This window comes from Saimiri boliviensis, chromosome 1 (genome assembly GCF_048565385.1).
Source record: "Saimiri boliviensis isolate mSaiBol1 chromosome 1, mSaiBol1.pri, whole genome shotgun sequence".
Taxonomy (NCBI): domain Eukaryota; kingdom Metazoa; phylum Chordata; class Mammalia; order Primates; family Cebidae; genus Saimiri; species Saimiri boliviensis.
The window spans coordinates 259,474,111-259,493,742 of record NC_133449.1 but is presented as its reverse complement, the minus strand read 5'-3'; the positions used below and the strand labels follow the sequence as shown (position 1 = coordinate 259,493,742).

The window sequence follows — 19,632 nt, the reverse complement described above, 5'->3', positions numbered from 1 at the left end:
AATTAGCAGACTTTTTTTTTTTTTTTTCCCTTTAGGCAGGATCTTGCTGTGTCACCCAAGCTAGAGTGCTGGAGTGCAGTGGTCTGAACACAGCTGACTGCAAACTTCACCTCCTGGGCTCAAGTGATCCTCTTGCCTTAGCCTCCCATGTAGCTGGAACCACCGGTGCGCACCACCATGCCCAGCTAATTTCAATGAGACAATGTGAGAAAAATGTCTGCTCAGCCTCGGCACAAAGTGAGATTCCGTCTCTACAAAACAGTAAAGACATGGCTGGGCCTGGTGGCTCACACCTGCAATCCCAGAACTTTGGGAGGCCAAGGTGAGTGGATCACCTGAGGTTAGGAGTTCAAGACCGGCATGGCCAACATGATGAAACCCCATCTCTACTAAAAAATACAAAAATCAGCGGGCATGGTGGTGGGCAGCTATAATCCCAGCTGCTTGGGAGGCTGAGGCAGGAGAATTACTTGAACCCATGAGACAGAGGTTTCAGTGAGCCGACGTGGTGCCACTGTACTCCAGCCTGGGAGACAGAGTGAGACAGACTTTTTTCTAACATTGTCTCATTGGACCTCTATGCTGCATTTAACACTTATCCATTCCTTCCTTGAACATTTCCATATTCCTACTTATTAGTCTCTCCTAATTTTCTGAATATTGAGAACTTACTTTCTCTCCCTCTTGAATACATCCTTCTTTGGCCTCTCTTCAATAGTTAGCATTCTTAAAGTTCCGTCCCTAACCTACTGCTTTTTTCTTTCCGCATCTCATGTTTTAAAATTTTTACTATGTCAGTAACTTTAAAATATGTTTTTTACCTCTACCCAGACATTCTGATGTAGATTGACCTGCTGTTGAACATGCACTTGGATATCTCACCGGCACCCCAAACTCAACAGAGTGCCAACTGAAGATATCATCTGCCACTTTAAATCTATTTCTGTTTTCCTTTTCTCATCTCATTTAACCATACTGTTATCCAAGCCAAAAACCCATGTGTAATTCCATCTTTCTTCTGCACTCCCACAGCCAGTCAAAATCTTGTAGATTGTATTGGCTTCTGGACTGCTGAGCCTCTCAGTTGTCTACTTTCTTCCAATTTTGTCATTTTCCCCATTTGAATCTGAGTCCCACAGTACCTTGTGCTTTCCTATATCTTAGTCTTTACTATGTATGAAATTAAGAGTCAATATGACTGTCTTTTTACTGTAAGCTCCCACAGGGCATCTTTGTAACCCCCACCACATAGCACATTGTCTGATATTGGTGCTAAATAAGTTTCTTGGACTGAACTAAGCTCTGATCTGATCAGTGTTTCATTTTTATCCTGTTTTAAGGCTTTTAATGTCAAAAATATTTTTGCTTTTTTTCTATGAATAAGATTTTCAATTTTTGGTCAATGTCTTAAGTCCCAAATTACCTACAATTATGCAGTGTTTTTCATAGGTACCGTCCCTGCGCATTGAAGTAATTAGGGATCAGTCAGTATGATAAATCCTTTGTTCTCTATATGTAATATTTTAAAGATGTTTTTAGTATCTGATTAAAGCCATTTCTATTTGTCTTATTATGGTGTTCTTTTTTTTAAAATGGTCTTGCTCTGTCTGTTGCCCAGACCATTCTGGAGTACAATGGTGCAATCATGGCTCACTGCAGCCTTGAATGCCAAGGCTCAAGCAATCCTCCTGCCTTAGCCTCCCAAGTAGCTGGGACTACAAGTGCGTATCAGCATGCCTGGCTAATGTAAAAAACATTTATTTTTTGCAGTGCTGGGATTATAGGCATGAGCCACTGCACCCGGCCTTATTCTGGTGTTATTTCTGTTAGTTTTGAATTGTTGTCATTATTGTTCCAGTATTAAGTGTATGGATGATTTTCCAGGAATGTGAGTCCCTGTTTTGGTTCTGTCTATGATCCAGTTTTGGTCACTAGAGGGCTGTAAAGATCTGTCAGTGCTCAAGAACTGTAGGCACTACACATCAAATTTGTGATACAAAAATTAGATTCTTTTTTGTTTTTTGTTTTTTGTTTTTTTTTAGAACAGGTTCTCACTGTATTGCCCAGGCAGGTCTCGAACTCCTAGACTCAAGCTATCCTCCCACCTTTGTCTCCCTAAGTGCTGGGATTACAAGTGTGAGCCACTGTGCCTGGCAGATTTTGGGTTTTAAGGAAAGGATCCTGCTATTGTAGAAAGGGGAACGGCTTCCTCTCTAACTTGGACATTGGATATGTTACATGGGTTCTCACTACTCAAAGTGTGGTTCCCAGAGCCACAACAATGGCATCGCCTGGGAGCTGATTAGAAATGCAGTTTGAAAAACACTGGTACTATATAGAGAGCACAGCAAAATAGAAACAGTAAAGAACGGTACATGCCATTATTGGAGAAAGGATTTGCAAATGAAAGGTTGAAATAATATAAAAGATTCACTTAGCTGCTAGCAGTGTCTCAAGACTATGAGTGCAATTTAAGAAGGGCAACACATAATGTTCAGAATATGGTTAAAACACATCTCTCCATTCTCATGGACCTCACACCTTAATGTAGCCAGATCATGCTGTGGAGGCCAACAGATGGCCACTGTTGTCACTTAGTGGGCAGGAAGGATTCACCAGTCCATGTTATATGAAACTGCTATGCCCAAATAAAGTCCTCCCAGATACTTTTTGGAACCCTGGGATAATGTTTGGGGGCATGGAGAGTGGATGAGGATTTTTCTTTGCTTTAATGTGATATAGATACTAGAGTGTGGTCAGGGGACCACTTGAAGGGGTTTGGATTATTTTGTGCTATGAAAACATCCTGAGAGACTTTGTAGCAGAGTACTTAATCATGTGGAGACTACTAGGTTTAAATTCTGCTTCTGCTACTTACTAGCTGACCTTGGGTGAGTTAATTCTCTATGTCTCAATCCTTTTATCTATAATATGGGGGTGGTACTAGCACCTACCTCAGGGTTATTGTGAAGATTGCATGAATTTGTACATTTAAGTGCTTAGAACAGGAGTGACAAATAGTCCACAATAAATGGAAACAAAAAAGACATATGTGGGACAATATGCAATACAGTCCCTGGCTCATAGTAAGTATACAGGTAGGTGCCCATTAAGTGTTTGTGGAATATGCCACTTTATTTATTTTCCCTCCGTTTCAAACTCACTCTTAATTGCCTGTTCTATGAAATTGAGATGGGCCCTTAAATATTTTTCCTTGGCTAGCTGGCACGTTGTTAAACTTTATCTGTAGAAGATATTGAAGAGATATTGCAGGAAGATGGGATTTTCCTTCCTGGCTCCAGCGTTCTCTCAGCAGGTTCTTGTAGACCCAGCTCCTGCAGCGCTTTGGCTTCTCCAACACCAGGCTCCTGCAGGGCATGACAACTAGCAATACCCCTGCAGGCAGGTTTGTAGCCCAGTGCCTCCAGTGAGATGCTTCCCTGTGAAGTATTTTCCCCTGCAAACTAGAAGGCAGATATCCAGCATGTTCTGCCAGTACAGACTAGGTGACTTTTCTGCCATTTGGTGAGCCATGGCTGGATCTCAGCTGGACAGGGTAGGGGTGCAGAAATGCTTCCTTGAGTGATCTGTTTTAGCCCTTGGAATATCTGCTACTCCTACATTCCTTAAAATTCTCTTTGTTTCTAGCCTATCTCTTGTTATAGTTAATAATTTGTTCATATTAAACTTTCAAATTTTCTGGTTTCTGTCTCCTAATAAGATCCTGATTGATAGTAATAATAAATGAGTAAAGAAACATTAGCATTCCCAGTTGTTCTGGAAAGTTTAAATGTTTTGTATAAAATGAATGATGCAGATTTTCAGAAATAACTTTTAGTGCTGAATAGTTATACTGTTATCTATGATTAAGTGAAAAAATATATATTAAGACAATATGTAGATTGTGGTCCTGTTTCTATTTTTAAAAATTGATGTGGATGTATGTGGTCCTGCTTCTGTTTTAAAAAGTTGGTGTGGGTTCATATTTCTAAATGCTTAAAGGAAAGTCTGGAAGGATATGCAGAACCCTCTGGAGAGGGAAGAAGGGTTAAAGGAATGATGAAGAGGGACTTTCTTTTTTTAATTCTCTATATTTTTATATTTAAAAGTATATACTAAATGTTTGTAACTTTCATAATATTAATATAAATTATTTAATTTTTGTGACTTTTCGATAATTTTTTTGGTAAATTTTTACTTTTTTTTTTGAGATGAGTGTCTCACTCATTGCTGGAGTACAGTGGTGCGATCATGGCTCACTGTAGCCTCAAATTCCCAGGCTCAAGTAATCTTTCTGCCTCAGCCTCCCAAAGTGCTGGGATTACAGGAGGGGAGGTCAAGGCAGGAGAATCGCTTGAAGCCAAGAATTTGAGACCAGTCTGGGCAACATAGTGAGACCCTATCTCTACAGAAACATTTTTTTTTGATTAGCCAGATGTGGTGTCATGCACCTGTAGTCTCACCTACACCTGCAGAGAAACTGAAGGAAGGCAGATTACTGGGCAGATTATGTCAGCCCACTTAAGGACCGTTCTTGGTGAAATGGAGAGTCCTCATTGTGCAGAACAGCACTGAGTAACAAATGTATGTTCATGGTGACCCTCCCTAGCCAGTGTCTTATGATTAAAACAAAAGATAAAAGTTTTAGGATGCAAACAGCACATCTCTAGCAATTATTGGTGTGATTCAGTAACCATCATACTTTGAGAAAGGTTGTCAGTGGGAAGACAATTTGGGACTCACCGAAGCAAAACCTCCTCACTTGAATCTGCTGGGCACAAGTGAGCCTTAATCTTAATGTACAATAAAAACAGCCAGGCTCACAAAGCCCTAGATTGTGGGTTTAAATAAGCTGGCTCAGGGCCACTGAAACAGGATGATAGACGTGTTTATGGATTCAGTATTGAGTTCTGGGAGCCAGCAGCCACGTCAGCAGATGTGGAGTGTGCCCTACCTTTGGGTAGAATCCAAGGTTTTCAATTATGCATAAAGTCACCTGCTTTCTGATTTATGCAAAACACTTTGGGAATGCCAGTTATTGAGCCATCACATTAAGATAGCCATTTGAGACACCATTAAGATAAGGGAACAGCTTTCTGCCCGAAGAAAACAAAATATATTTCCTAAAGTTCCGAACTGGCACAGGCCATTTCCCTGTTTCCGTTGCCAAGGCCACGTGTCCTCCGCACTGCTGCATGTTTTCTACCTCCTCCCTCCCTACTTGGTCTCCCATCCCCTCCCTGCAGCCAAAATCACTTAAGTGCCTCCCACAGGGCACCTGGCTTACATGGACACTTGAGTGGAAGTTTGCTAAGAATAGCTGTGACGTTACCCCTCGGTTCCACAACTGTTCTTAGGCCTACTTGTGTATTTTTACCCAGCATCACTTATTTTTAAATGGTAGAAAGTTGGAGTTTCTCAGGCAATATGATTTTTCTGTGGCCCAAACTGCCTTAGGTGAAGCACTGAGACTAAGCCAACAGGCTATTGCTGGGTCTCTCAGCTCCCTTTCCTTATTGCCAGCAGCCGTATCTTTTCACACCTCTGCATTTTGCCGTCCCACCTACCTTCTCTACCAAGACTCAGTGTCATGTGAAGTTGGGTCCTGGGTATGGCAGAGCCTTCCTCATTACCCTCTGCCTTCTCCACCTGCTGTTCCCTCCCTCCTTTCCTGTAGGAGGGCTGCTGCTCTAGGGACACGTGGGAGTAGGTCAGGAAGCTGCAAGGGAGGCACATATTTCAAAGTTTTGTGTAAACAATTTGAGTTGGTGGAATTACCAAAACTAGGAGTAAAGCCTTAGGTAGACCTTTGAGAAATAGTGAAAATGAATTCTAAAATCACAATGGTGAATTTTTCTGAGAAATGTTACAGAAACATAACGTGGCAAACTTTTGCCTTTATCTTGATAAGATAGATAGATTCGTAGAAATTGAGAAGAGATGGTCCAGTTTTTTCTGCTGCTTATTTATATAAGCCCAGTACATTAATGGACTATATTGGAGTCCCTAAGCAAATGCCTGCAGGGACCAGGCACTTAATACAGCAGACTTCAGAGGCTCATCTGCTTTAGCCAGTTCTTGACACGGTGTGGTGGAATCCTTGTTGCCAGATCTGATTTTTCAAGAGAAGCTTTAAAATCCCATTTATATGTGTGTATGTATAAGTATGTACATGAGAAAGCTTTCAGTTTTAAAATATTGGCTCAAATTTTTAAAAAGCAGACCAAAGAAGACTTATATTCCACCTCTGCTCTAGACTTAGAGAATCTGTTCAGGATAAAGCTTAAAGAAAAGATGACAGTGGAAAAGAGTCATTAGTCAAGTATTAAGTACTGATACTTTGAGTTTCCTAAATAAAGCAAGTGCTACTTTAGAAGAGATTCCCTCTAGTTCAAATGTAGTTACAATCTCCATATACATGCTAGCAACTCACAATTTAAATTCTCTTTTACACGATTTATATGGTTCAATCTCCCTCATCCTGCTTTTCTGCTTTCTTTTTCCTTCTTTTCTTTCCTTTCCTCTTTTCCTTCCCCCAACCCTATCCTCTCCTCTTTTTGTTTTTAAGAGATGGGGTTTCACTATGCTGCCCACGCTGGAAAGCAGTGGCAATTCACAGTGCAGTCATAGCTCACAGTAATCCTGAATTCCTGTCCTGAAGCTGTCCTCCTGCCTTAGCCTCCTGAGTAGCTGGGAATACAGGCATACACCACTGTGCTCAGCTCTGCTCCCCTTTCTAAAGATCAGACTGAAGTTTCAGTTTTCTGTATCCATGGGGCGGATTTTGCTCAGGAAATTTACAGCTTACCTAACTTGAAAGCAGCTGGTTAAGGCTGTCTTTCCCTCCAGGAATGTGCACAGTTGTGTTCAGACAGCTTAGCAAGCTGGGGTGAGGAGGAAGACAGACGAATAGCAACGGCTTTACTCCAGCTTCTAGCTGGGGATTTTGTAAGATACTGTTGTCAGAAAAGGAAACACAGTTTGAAGTTGCACCTATATGGAGGGACCTCATCCTACAGGTGGCAAAAAGTGCTGGTATGCCTATTAAAATGAGGTACCCTCCTGAAACGTCTTGGAGATCTAGAATTTAAACCTATGTCATTCTCTTACAGAGAATCAGAAATCAATTGGAAATTCCTGCTTGAAGAGATAGATATTCCTGCCCCACCTCAAGCCTTCCAGCACAGACTTGGGAGATATCCCCCTTCCAGTGAAGGCCTACGTGGCCAGTTTCCTCACTCACCTTCTGAGGCATGAAGGGCCACACAGACAGCCAAGGTCATGACGGTGAGTCCTGTCTGCTGCATTCCTGCCTGTCCTACCGGCACTGACAGCAACACAAGTGAGGCGGTTCGATCAGGAAATGAGGCTAAAAGTGTACCTGGGCACAGAGAAAATGCAGAGGAAAAGTAACCAGGTGGCCCCACCCTGGGAGGTGTTCAGGGTATCTATTTCTCATGTTTCTTTCCTTAAGACCAGGCTCCTCCCCAACTTATCAAGCTCCTGAGTTCACCCTGCCTGGCAATCAGGGAATGTTAGCGGAGATCTGGCAGCTGGCAAGGTCACTATGAGTTTGGGTGTGCATCAGAATCATTTGGGAAACATTAAAAAAAAATCAATCTACATGACTTTCCTTTTTCTCTGATCTGTAAACCAGAACTCCGGGGTAGGAAACCAGTCATTTGAATTTTGTAAAAGCTCCATAGATGATTCTGATGGACACTTCTGTTGAGACCCATTGTATAATCAGTCAGTTTTTAAGTAGCTTACGGAAACCATAAGTTTCTAGGGACAAGGGTAACAAGTCATAAAAAATTATCTTTGTGGAAAGATATGGAAGATTAAACCCCACTCTGGTCTTGGTTCATAGCCAAATTGTTTCCAGTGAAGCATTTTTTTTTTCCTCTTGTTGCCCAGGCTGGAGTTCAATAGCACAATCTCGGCTCATGCAACTTCCACCTCCTGGATTCAAGCAATTCTCCTGCCTCAGCCTCCCAAGAGGCTGAGATTACAGGCATGTGCCACCACACCCGGCTAATTTTGTATTTTTAGTAGAGACGGGGTTTCTCCATGTTGCTGGTCTTGAACTCCTGACCTCAGATGATCTGCCTGCCTTGGCCTCCCAAAGTGCTGGGATTACATGTGTGAGCCACCACATCCAGCCAGTGAAGCTTTTTATAGTAACTTATTTAGGAGAAAGATAAGACAGGAAGAAGGGCAATGCCTTGTAGAAAAGAGCCCAAGAGCAGGTGTGAAGAGGCATAAGTGCCAGTCCAGCTTTGCTGCCAGTCAACTTTGTGAATAAAACCATGGGGTAGCGTGAAGACAATTGGGTTCTAATTGCTCCTCATCTATTAATAAGTTGTATAACCTCATTGAGGCGATGTACTCAATTTTTCTATCAATAACAAGTCAGACTAGATGACCTCCAAAGTCATGCCATGCTTCCTCTAGAACTGTGTTGTCTTATGCAGTAGCCACTAGTCCACACGTGGCTCTTGAACACCTGAAATGTGACTAGTCTAAACTCAGATGTACCATAGGTATAAAATTCACAGTGGATTTCAAAGACCAAGTACAAAAAAATGTATAAAATATCTTGTTAATAATGTTTATATTGATTATTGATTACATGATAATATTTTGGACATTTGGGGTTAAATAAATTATTGAAATTAATTTCACCTGTTTCTTTTTATATTTTAAATTTACTGCTGTGGTTTGAATATGTTTTTCTCTTCCAAACCTCATGTTGAAAATTAATCCCTAATAGTGCTGGGAGATAGGACCTAATGGGCAATGTTTAGGTCATGAGGGCTCCACCCTCGTGAACGATGAATGCTACTATAAAAAGGGCTTATGGGAATGGGTCGGTTCCTTCAGCTCTTCTGCCAGGCGAGTACACGATGTACCTTCTCTCCAAAAGATGCAGCAATGAGGCATCATCTTGGAATTAGAGACTGAAATCATTGGTGCCTCGATCTTGGACTTCCCAGCCTCCGTAATTGTAAGAGAATAAATTTCTGTTCTTTATAAATTGCTCAGTCTAAGGTTGTGTTGTTATGACATATATGCTGCTTTCATCCATGGTTCCTGGCTTATAACTCCCATAACCCTTGTTACAGTCTTTTGTTATATAATAATGTTGGGACACTTTAGGCCTCAGGTAACAGAATCTGTCTCTGACCTTCTCCTGTTTTTCTTTCACCTGCCCAAGGCAGGACTCTAATCTCATTTTGGGTCATAAGAGCCTCATTCCAGAGAGTTCTGTCTCAAACTCTAGAGGAAGGAATGCTACACAGGCCAAGAAAAGCCTGAACAGGCAGGCCTTGCTGGGTTTAAATTATGTGGTTTTTGTCTAATCACATTTATACTTGGTTGTTAATCATGCCAATATAATGAAGCCTCCATAAAACCCCAAAGGACAGAGCTGAACATGTAAAGGTTTCTAGAGGGTAGGGTGCCCAGGGAGGGCATGGAAGCTCGGCAACTCTTCCCCCATACCTTGGCCTCAAGTGATCCTCCTGCCTTGGTCTCCCAAAGTACTGGGATTACAGGCATGAGCTACCATGTCTGACCTTCATCTGTGTCTTTTGTGCTATCCCTTATAGTAAACCATTAAATGTAAGTGTTTTTCTGAGTTCTGTGAGCCTCTCCAGCCAATCAGTTAAACCCATAAAGGGTCTGTAGGAACCCCAACTTGGAGCCAGTTGGTCAGAAGTTCCGGAGGTCTGGACTTGCGACTGGTGGGAAGTAAGGGGTGGTCTCATGGGACTGAGCCCTCAACCTGTGGGGTCTGACACTATCTTTTGGTAGATAGTGTCAGAACTGATTTGGAGGACACCTAGCTGGTGTCCACTGCTTGGTGTATGGGGAAACCCCCTACATATTTGGTCATAGAAGTCTTCTGTGTTGATGACTTTTGTGGTGTAAGAGCAGAGGAAATAGTTTAAGAGTTTTTCCCTCAAACAGAGATATTCTGTTATAGCAGCATAAAACAGACTAAGACAATTATATGTGTAATTTAAACCCAGAATATTTCAAATTACATGGGAAGATCACATATTTGCATTGGGTTTTGCTGCTTTAGAAGATCAAGAGCAGGTGTGCAAACTGACCCCAGCTATCAAATTATATTTAACCAAGCTCCAATTCACTATCAAGAACCAGAGTTATCATAAGGAATGGGAGCTTTGGAGAGCAACAGACTAGCAAAGATAGTGATCTCTTGAATGAGAAGACCCACAGCAGCATTCCAGCCTTTCCACGAAGCAAAGGGTCTTTGTCACAAGTCTTGGTAAAAGAGCACAGAGAACTAACCTGTGGAGGTGACAAAGACCTGTGAAATTACATACAGCAACCATAACTACAACAGCCCCTCTGGACCAAGGCTGTGTGCTCTGAAGATAAGTCAGGAGGCTGGATGTGGTGGCTCACACCAGTAACCCCAACACTATGGGAGGCCAAGGCTGAATGATTGCTTGAGCCCAGGAGATCGAGACCAGGTTGAGCAACATAGGGACACTTCATCTATACTAATTTTTTTTTTAAAAAAATAAGCCAGGCAATGGTATGCACCTGTAGTCCCAATTACTTGGGAGGCTGAGGTTGGGAGGATCTCTTGAGCACAGGAGGTTGAGGTTACAGTGAGCTATGATCACGCCACTGTATAAGAGCCTGGACAACAGAGCAAGACCTTGTCACTAGAAAAAACAAGTTGGGAGATCTGTGCAAAAATTATAGTCTGAAAAAACTGTGAAGATTTGCACAGCTAACATCCACCAGCCTGCCAGGCAACTGAAATTCCCACCTGCAATCCCTCCTGAGGATGACTTTCTTGCAGGAGAAAATAGCCTCTGTTCAGATTAAATGAAGGATGATGATTGGATAATAGGAGTAGGAGTGATTTTTCATCCAGTGAGACAAAATTCACACAGAATTATTGGGGCACTGAAAAGGAAGGCTGGGATGAATTTGAATGAGCCTGAAATTAGGCCCCCTGTACTCACTCATGTACTTTATTTGCTTTTGTATTTGACAAGACAGCTTCTCTTTCACTGTGTGCATGTTTCTCCTGCTAGGAAATGCCACTTTGGCCCTGCCAGCAGGAAGGCATAGAGTACAGAATCCAGGGACTTGGAAAGCAAAGAGACTTCCTTGGGTTGTTAGCATTCTCCCTTTCATCCATACTTTCCTAGGGGCACTGGAACGGGTTGGTGGGTTCGGTAGTAGTTACTAGAAGATAACATGTAGAACCAAAACCACTAAAACACTCATGAAATAACCACCACTGGAATTACAACCTTAGGGGAAGGTATTATGTTACTCTGATACTGAAAAGCAAACCTAACATCTTCCAATAGAAACCTGTAAACCACTAAAAACTCATGCCATGTCATTTACTACGTTTTTGTACTAAGACATGAATAAGAGAAATGCTGAGCACATCAGTTTTGTTTGAAGTGAGAGAAAAACTGAACCATAGGGTTTTTGTCTGGAGAGAGCACAGGACAAGTTATAATTATGGGGCATGTGTGTTTGTGTTTGAGAAGGGTGCTCACTAGGCAGACATGGATCACCCATAAGCTAGGATGGAGCCCCAAAAGGGTGGATTCAGAGGAACAACTTTGATTACCTAAATATTTTTCTGTGTGCACGGGGATTCTACAAAAGCAAATGAGGAGACAGAAATGTGTGCTGTTAGGGTCCAGAGGTTGGTGGAGCCATAGGATGAAACAGTTGAGGACCTAAAACTATGTCTGGCTTTGTGTTTTCCATTTATGAAATGGCACTGGCTAAGAATATCTAGATGTAACCTTTTAGGAAAAAACGTAAAAAAAATTACTAAGAAGAACCAGATTGTTTTTACTTTAAAAATAAATAAATTATAAATCTCAAATGATCATAAAAATACCAACCCTGCTGCCAAGTCAGGGTTGCCAACCTGCTGCCAACCCTGCACTGGGTAAAATGACCTGCTTGAGTTAGGAGGATGAAGATTTCCAAACAGTAGCTTTCAGAAAATAAAATTTAGTCACTAAAGCGTCCTTGAATATTTGTGTTGGAAAGTTAGTATATGGATGGAAATATATATATATATGTATATATATATATGTATATATATATATATATATATATATATATATATATTGAGATGGTGTTTTGCTTTTGTCACCCAAGCTGGAGTGCAGTGGCACAATCTTGGCTCACAGCAACCTCCACCTCCCAGGTTCAAGAGATTCTCTGGCCTCAGCCTCCCAAGGAGCTGGAACCACAGGTGCCCACCACCACACTCTGCTAATTTTTGTATTTTTAAGAGAGATTGGGGTTTCACCATATTGGCCAGGCTAGTCTCGAACTCCTGACCTCAAGTGATCTGCCCCCCTCAGCCTCCCAGAGTGCTGAGATTACAGAAGTGAGCCACTGCTCCCAGTTTGGATGGAATATTTTGAAAATCATATCAACATTTAAATGTCTTAGGATAATTTGTAATGTAATGGGCGCCTTTGATAAATCCTTTGGTATTGAGAATAATCACCTTTTAGCCTGTGTAATACTTGAGTTCTGACTTGTAGATAATAGATTTGCTAAAGTAGGGCAGAGCCAAACAGAAGTCTCATATTAAACACTGGGCTCCAGATACTTTATGGCAGGCTGCTGAGTTACAAATTTTAAAAATAGTATGTTCCCTTTTGATTACAAAATTATACTAGGGCCATTATAGAAAATTTGGAACACATAAAAAACTGTAAAGAAGTAAACATTTTAAATATAAAAAAATAGCGTTATCTGTTGGCATATATTCTTCCAGTCTTCTTTCTGTGCGTATCTAGTAATTTATTTATTGACTAAACCTTGATAAAGGAACTACTTACTATATGAAAGACACTGTGCTAAACATTGAGGACAAATGGTGAGCAAAAGGGACATGGTCTCTCTGCAAGGAGGACACACAATTAGGCAAGCCACAGCGATCAAGTCTGGTCAGTGCAAACACAGGGCAAGCACAGTGCTTAGGGCACTGTAGCAGAGGCACTTCACCTAGTTTGGGAATGAATCAGCTCCAAAACAATTTTTTTTGTTTGTTTGTTTTGTTTTGTTTTGTTTTGTTTTAGATGGAGTCTCACTCTGTTACCCAGGCTGGAGTGCAGTGGCGCAGTCTCGGCTCACTGCAACCTCTGCCTCCTGGGTTCAAGCGATTTTCCTGCCTCAGCTTCCTGACTAGCTCCTAAGGGAGTGCTACCACAGCTAGCTAATTTTCCTATTTTTGGAAGAGACAGGGTATCACTATGTTGTCCAGGCTGGTCTCTATCTCTTGACAGCAGGTGATCCGCCACCTCGGCCTCCCAAAGTGCTGGTATTACAGATGTGAGCCACCATTCCCGGCCTGAAACATGATTTTTAACTGCTGCCTAGTTTAGTATTTCTTTATACAGAGGTATTGTACTTTACTGAACCAACCAACTGTTCTTCATGCTGAACATTAAGATTGTGGTTTGTTTATTTTTTGATACAGGGTCTTGCTCTGTCACCATTCTGGGGTGCAGTGGCACAATCTTGATTTACCACAGCCTTGACCCCCTGGGGTCAGATGATCCTCCCACCTCAACCTCCCTAGTAGCGGGGACGGTAAGCACACGCCATCACGCCCAGCTAATTTTTGTAGAAACGGGTTTTTGCCGGTTGCCTAGGCTGGTCTCAAACTCCTGGGCTCGAGTGATCCACCCGCCTCGGCTTCCCAAAATGTTAGGATTATAAGCATGAGTCAAGGCACCGGACCAAGACTGTGGATTTTTTCCCCCACTATTATAAATAAGTTCTGCAATGAATCACATTCAAACTTTCATAATCCTTTAGAATGCATTAAACAATTTTTGGCCAGGCGCGGTGGCTCAAGCCTGTAATCCCAGCACTTTGGGAGGCCTAGGTGGGTGGATCACGAGGTCAAGAGATCAAGACCATCCTGGTCAACATGGTGAAACCCCGTCTCTACTAAAAATACAAAAAAATCAGCTGGGCATGGTAGTGCGTGCCTGTAATCCCAGTTACTCAAGAGGCTGAGGCAGGAGAATTGCCTGAACTCAGGAGGCGGAGGTTGCGGTGAGCTGAGATCCCGCCATTGCACTCCAACCTGGGTAACAAGAGCAAAACTCCGTCTCAAAAAAAAAAAAAAAAAAACAAAACAATACAACAATAACAACAACAACAAAGAATGCATTAAACAATTTTTTTTTGAAAAGCAGAATTGCAAAGTAAAAAGGAATTTTTATTTGAAAGGTTTTTGACATATATTCGGGCTGTTAAGCTGAAAAAATTACCTAATTTTCATTTTTTCTCTCCAACACTTTGCACCTCTTCCCAGCATCTTGTAATGATGGCCTATCACATGCGTTACAATGGCTCTGGAGAGCACATGACAGGGCTCTTTCATCCTCAGGAAGACATTATTAGATATGCTTTTTCCCAAGTCAGGATTTAAGGACATTTTTTGGACAGAGATTTCAAAGCCCTCAGTGCACCTTCTGTAAATAGGAAACGGTATCCCTCCCTAGATGGACAAAGCCTCCAGACCCATAGCTTCACAAGCAGAAGGTGCTTGCAGAAACAAGGCCCCTTTCCTTATTTAAAAAAAAAAAAAAAAAGTTGGGGGAGGGGAGTGGTTACCTCTTCGAGCAGTTGCAACTAGGACGTGTGAGTTGTCAAGCAAAGCCCATCCTGCATACCCTCCCCCTCCAGCCTTCTGCAAACTGCACAACCATCTGCAGCCCTGTCCTTTTTGTTTTTTCTCGAGACTCTGATCTTGTTGCCCTTGACACAGCCTTTCATCTAGAACACGCTTCCTCATTCTTTAAGCCACAGCTCTAGTGACACTACGTTCGTCTTTCTGCTGCCCATTCTTGTTTCCCCATGACCGGGTGGGTGACCTTCTGCTCTCACCAACCCTCTAGGCTGGGTCTTGAGAGCAGGAAACCCCTCCATTTGGCTTTGCCTCCTCCAGTGCGCCTCAAGGCACCGAAGGGGCTGCATTCCCATTACTGAAAAGAATGCCTGTTGAATCACTGTTACTGTATTACACCTTAGGTTTAGAAACTTTTGTTCTGACTAAAAATATACATGTTCTTTGTAAAAAAAAAAAATATGAATATATAATTAGGTTTTACACTATTTTATGAAATATTTTATAATCAGGTACCCAATTCATATTATAAACATCATATAATCATTTACATATTTATAACCAAAAATCCAATCAAATGTTAACTCTCCTTTATCATTGGGATGTACATCCTTTCATATTTTAAAAATTTGTTTGTAAGCGTATTTTATTTTTACAGAAATAGAGTCGTATATCACTTCCTGTTTTGTGACTTTTTTTCAGTTAATAAATCAAGAATCATCACCCACGGCCATATCCATAGATTTGTATGGTTTTTTCTTTCAGTGGTTTTATAGTATTCAATCACATGGTTTTGTCATAGTTTATTTACCTGATTCTCCCAGCTGCTGGATATTTAGTTTGATTTTGTCCCTTTTCTGGTGATTACTATTGTTATGGAAATTCTGTGATAGTCAGTCATATGCCTTTTGTTCATCCACCTCAATATTTTCTTAAACAAATTCTTTTTTTTTTTTTTTTTTTTAGGCAACTCTGACCAAGTCAGAGTCTTGCTCTGTTGCCTAAGTTGAAGTGCAGTGGTGCAATCTTGGCTCACTGCAACTTCTGCTTCCCCGGGTTCAGGCAATTCTCCTGCCTCAACCTCCTGAGTCGCTGGGATTACAGGCGGGTGCCACCACGCCCAGCTAATTTTCGTACTTTTAGTAGAGTACATGGTTTTGCCGTGTTGGCCAGGCTGGTTTTGAACTCCTGACCTTGTGATCTGCCCCCCTCAGTCTCCCACAGTGCTGGGATTACAGGTGTGAGCCGCTGCACCTGGCTGTTCTTAAATAAATTCTTAGGGCCAGGCATGGTGGCTCTTGCCTGTAATCCTAGCACTTTGGAATGTGAGGTGGGTGAATCACTTGAGCCCAGGAGTTCAAGACCAGCCTGGACAACATGGGGAAACACTGTCTCTACAAAAAATAAAAATAATTAGTCTCTGCAAAAAATAAAAATAACTAGTAGTGTGTGCCTGTACAGTACTTCCAGCTACTTGGGAGGCTAAGGTGGGAGGATTGCTTGAGTCCAAGAAGATGAGGTTGCAGTGAGCAGAGATTGCAACACTGCACTCCAGCCTGGGTGATAGAGTGAGACTCTGCCTTGAAAAAAAAAATTCTTAGAAGAGAAAATTGTCAAAAGGTATGATCATTTCAATCACTTTTTCATGTATAATGCCAAATTAGCTCACAGTATTGAAAATATCTCTGTACATGCCTCTCTCCTCCAATAGTGTGGGCTCAGTGAAGGCAGGATCTCCAGTGCCTTTGCTCAGTGCTTGGCAAATAGTAGATGCCTAGTGTTCACTGAATGAATAATGAGTTGGATAACTCAAATGAGAAGGCCTTCATTACATAAGTAAAATCTTGCCAGTGTGGTCACAGAAGTCTACAATTGGTACTCTTGGCCTTTTCTGAATATCTATAGCCTAATTGGTAATAATATTTTAAATTTTCATTTCTCAGAGAGATTGCTTTATATACCACACAGAAAATAATATATTACACTTGGAGGATAATTAGTTGTAAAAATATATCACCAGAAGATTATAGTTTTGAAACAAGGGCCAAGGGGAGTGAGAGAAAGAGAGAGAGAGAGAGAGAGAGAAAGACTCTGAATTTCAGAATTCTGTATTTAGAAAGAAAATGGATCATTTTCCAGCTGAGATGGCTTTTAGGAGAGCCAGGTTTGGTCCCTTTCAGTCCTGTGGTTTTATGATTTACACTCTGTAATTAAATGTGTGAGGAGGTATGCCAAAGTAAACAGAGAGGAAAGAATGCAGGACTAATCATTAGGAACAAAGTTTGAACCTAGGGTCAAGGTAGGGAATTTCCCTTGCACTGACTTTCTTATTCCTGGTTAACACTATAGTTTCCTTTCTGATTTCAATTTAGAATTTTTTTTTTTTTTGCATTCATGCTTTCCAGATATATGAATACAAATTGGTGCCCATAATCACCATCATCAGCTTTATTATGATACTAAAGCACAGAAGTTAGGTGACCTGCTAAGGTTAGTCAATAATTTGGCAGCCATAGGGAAGAACGGTACCTCAAGCTAACAGGAATAAAAACACCCCCAGGGAAATCGGAAAAAGGAGAGTGGTGATCATTAATGTTTCTGGATGTTAAAATATATTATAAATTTACTGTGATTAAGTTAGTGTTTCACTGATGCATAAATCCAGAAGATAAAAATGCTCACGCCAATTTAATATATTGCAAAGTTAATGTTTTACATCAGGAAAACTGTTGATTATTCAATGAATGGTTTTGAAACAAATAGTGAACTGTGGAAAAAAGATAAAATTAAATATTTAAATTCCATATAAATATTTAAAGTGAAGCATTAAAATGTAAAACCACCCAAAGGAAATATGGAAGAGGTTTTTTTCTTTTTAAGTTTTAGAGCAGAAGGTCTTTCTAAGCATAAAACAAGACTCAGAAGCCATTAAAAAAAAAGACCTTATAAAAAATGAAATATCATGATGGCTAAATAAAACTCATTAAAAGACAAATGGTGAAAAAAGTATACTGGAGGGATGGTATTTGTAAGGCAGAGGACAAAAAGCTCTTGTATTAAGAGGTCTTGTATAACAATAAGGAAGAAGCCAATGGCTCAATAGAAAAATAGGCTGTGGATGGCTGGTGCGGTGGCTGATGCCTGTAATCCCAGCTCTTTGGGAGGGCCAGGCAGGTTGATCACCTGAGGTTAGGAGTTTGAGATCAGCCTGGCCAACATGGTGAATCCCCATCTCTACTAAAAATAAAAAAATCAGTGGGATGTGATGGCACGTGCCTGTAGTCCCAGCGACTGGGGAGGTTGAGGCAGGAGAACTGCTTGAACCCAAGAGGCGGAGGTGACAGTGAGCCAAGACCGTGCCATTGCACTCTAGCCTGGGTGACAAAGTGAGTCTCTATTTCAAAAACAATAATAATAATAATAAAAGAAAAATAGACTATGGATAGGGATGGGTAGTTCACAAATATAAACATTTTTTAAATGCTCAACATTATTCAAAGTTACTTAAACACAAACAAAAACAAGTAAGAGTGAAGATACATTTTTACCTGCCTAACTGGCAAAGATGGAAGTAATTCATATTACCTGGTGTTAACAAGTGTTCAGTAATACATGATTAGTAGGAGTATAAATTGGTGCAAATTCTTAGGATATATTTGTCAATACCTATTAATTTAAAATATATACTTTGACTTTAGAGTTTCACTACTGGAATTTATGCTACAAATGTAGATACATATGGAAAAATATAAGTGTAAGAATCTCATTGTAGCCTTACCTTAATAGAAAAATATTAAAACAATCTGCCTATGTGGTGAACTAGGAAAAATGATGGCCCATCCGCACACTGGTCTGCAATGCAATAATAAAAAATAATGTAAGGAAAGATCTCTGAGACAGGCATGGTTACTCACGCCTGTAACCCCAGCACTTTGGGAGGCCAAGGAGGGTGGATCACCTGAGTTCAGGAGTTCAAGACTAGCCTGGCCAACATGGTGAAACCCTGTCTCTACTAAAAATATAAAAAATTTTCTGGGTGCGGTGGCAGGCGCCTGTAATCCCAGCTACTAGGGAGGCTGAGTCAAAAGAACTGCTTGAACCCAGGAGGCTGCGGTTGCAGTGAGCTGAGATAGTGCCATTGCACTCCAGCCTGGGCAACAAGAGCAAAACTCTGTCTCAAAAAAAAAAAAAAAAAAAAAAAATCAAATCTGGTCTTTTAAGTGAAGAGAACAAGGTGCAAAACAGTAATGGAAAAGATCTCTCTTCCTGTTTGTATATGTATAAATTCACATGGACAACACATAGATGGCTATAAATGTTTACACATGCATAGATGATTGGGGAATGATAAAGCACAAGTTCTTGTTTTTTAGACGGAGTCTTGCTCTATCATCCAGACTGGAGCACAGTGGTGCAATCTTGGCTCACTGCAACCTCCGCCTCCAAGGGTCAAGTGATTCTTGTGCCTCAGCCTCCCGAGAAACTGGGATTACAGGTGTGTGCCACCACTGCCCGTTAATTTTTGTATTTTTAGTAGAGACAAGGTTTCACTGTGTTGGCCAGGCTGGTCTTGAACTCCTGACCTTGGGTGATCTGCCCATCCCAGCTCCCAAAGTGCTCAGATTACAGGTGTGAGCCGCCACGCCTGGCCAAGCTCAAGTTCCTATTAGTGTTTGCCTCTGAGGAGGGTAAAGGTCTGGGATGGTAGAAAAAAAGTCTCCTTTTCATTGTACATTCTTTATTATGGTTTGAATTTTTACTACTTGCATTAGTTGTGTATTGTTGCATAACAAATTAGCACAAACTTAGTGGCTTAAAACAACACCCATTTATTATATCATAGTTAGTATGGACAAGGAGTCAGGTATGGCTCAATGGGTCCTCTGCTCAGGGTCTCATGAGGCTGCAATTAAAATGTCGGTTGGGACTAGAGTTTCATCTGAGGTTTGGGGTGT

The 19,632-nt window shown here is 41.2% G+C and overlaps 1 protein-coding gene across 1 annotated transcript in view; it reads right to left on the bottom strand.

Annotated features, from left to right (window-relative positions):
• Nucleotides 1-7,472, bottom strand: part of CCL28 (C-C motif chemokine ligand 28) — a 30,232-nt gene extending 22,760 nt beyond the window's left edge. Inside the window, exon 1 of the mRNA XM_003925885.4 lies at nucleotides 7,244-7,472. Within this exon, the coding sequence (XP_003925934.1) occupies nucleotides 7,244-7,307 (64 nt within the window). The 5' untranslated portion in view covers nucleotides 7,308-7,472. The remainder of the gene's footprint in view (nucleotides 1-7,243) is intronic.
• Nucleotides 7,473-19,632: the final 12,160 nt, after the last annotated feature.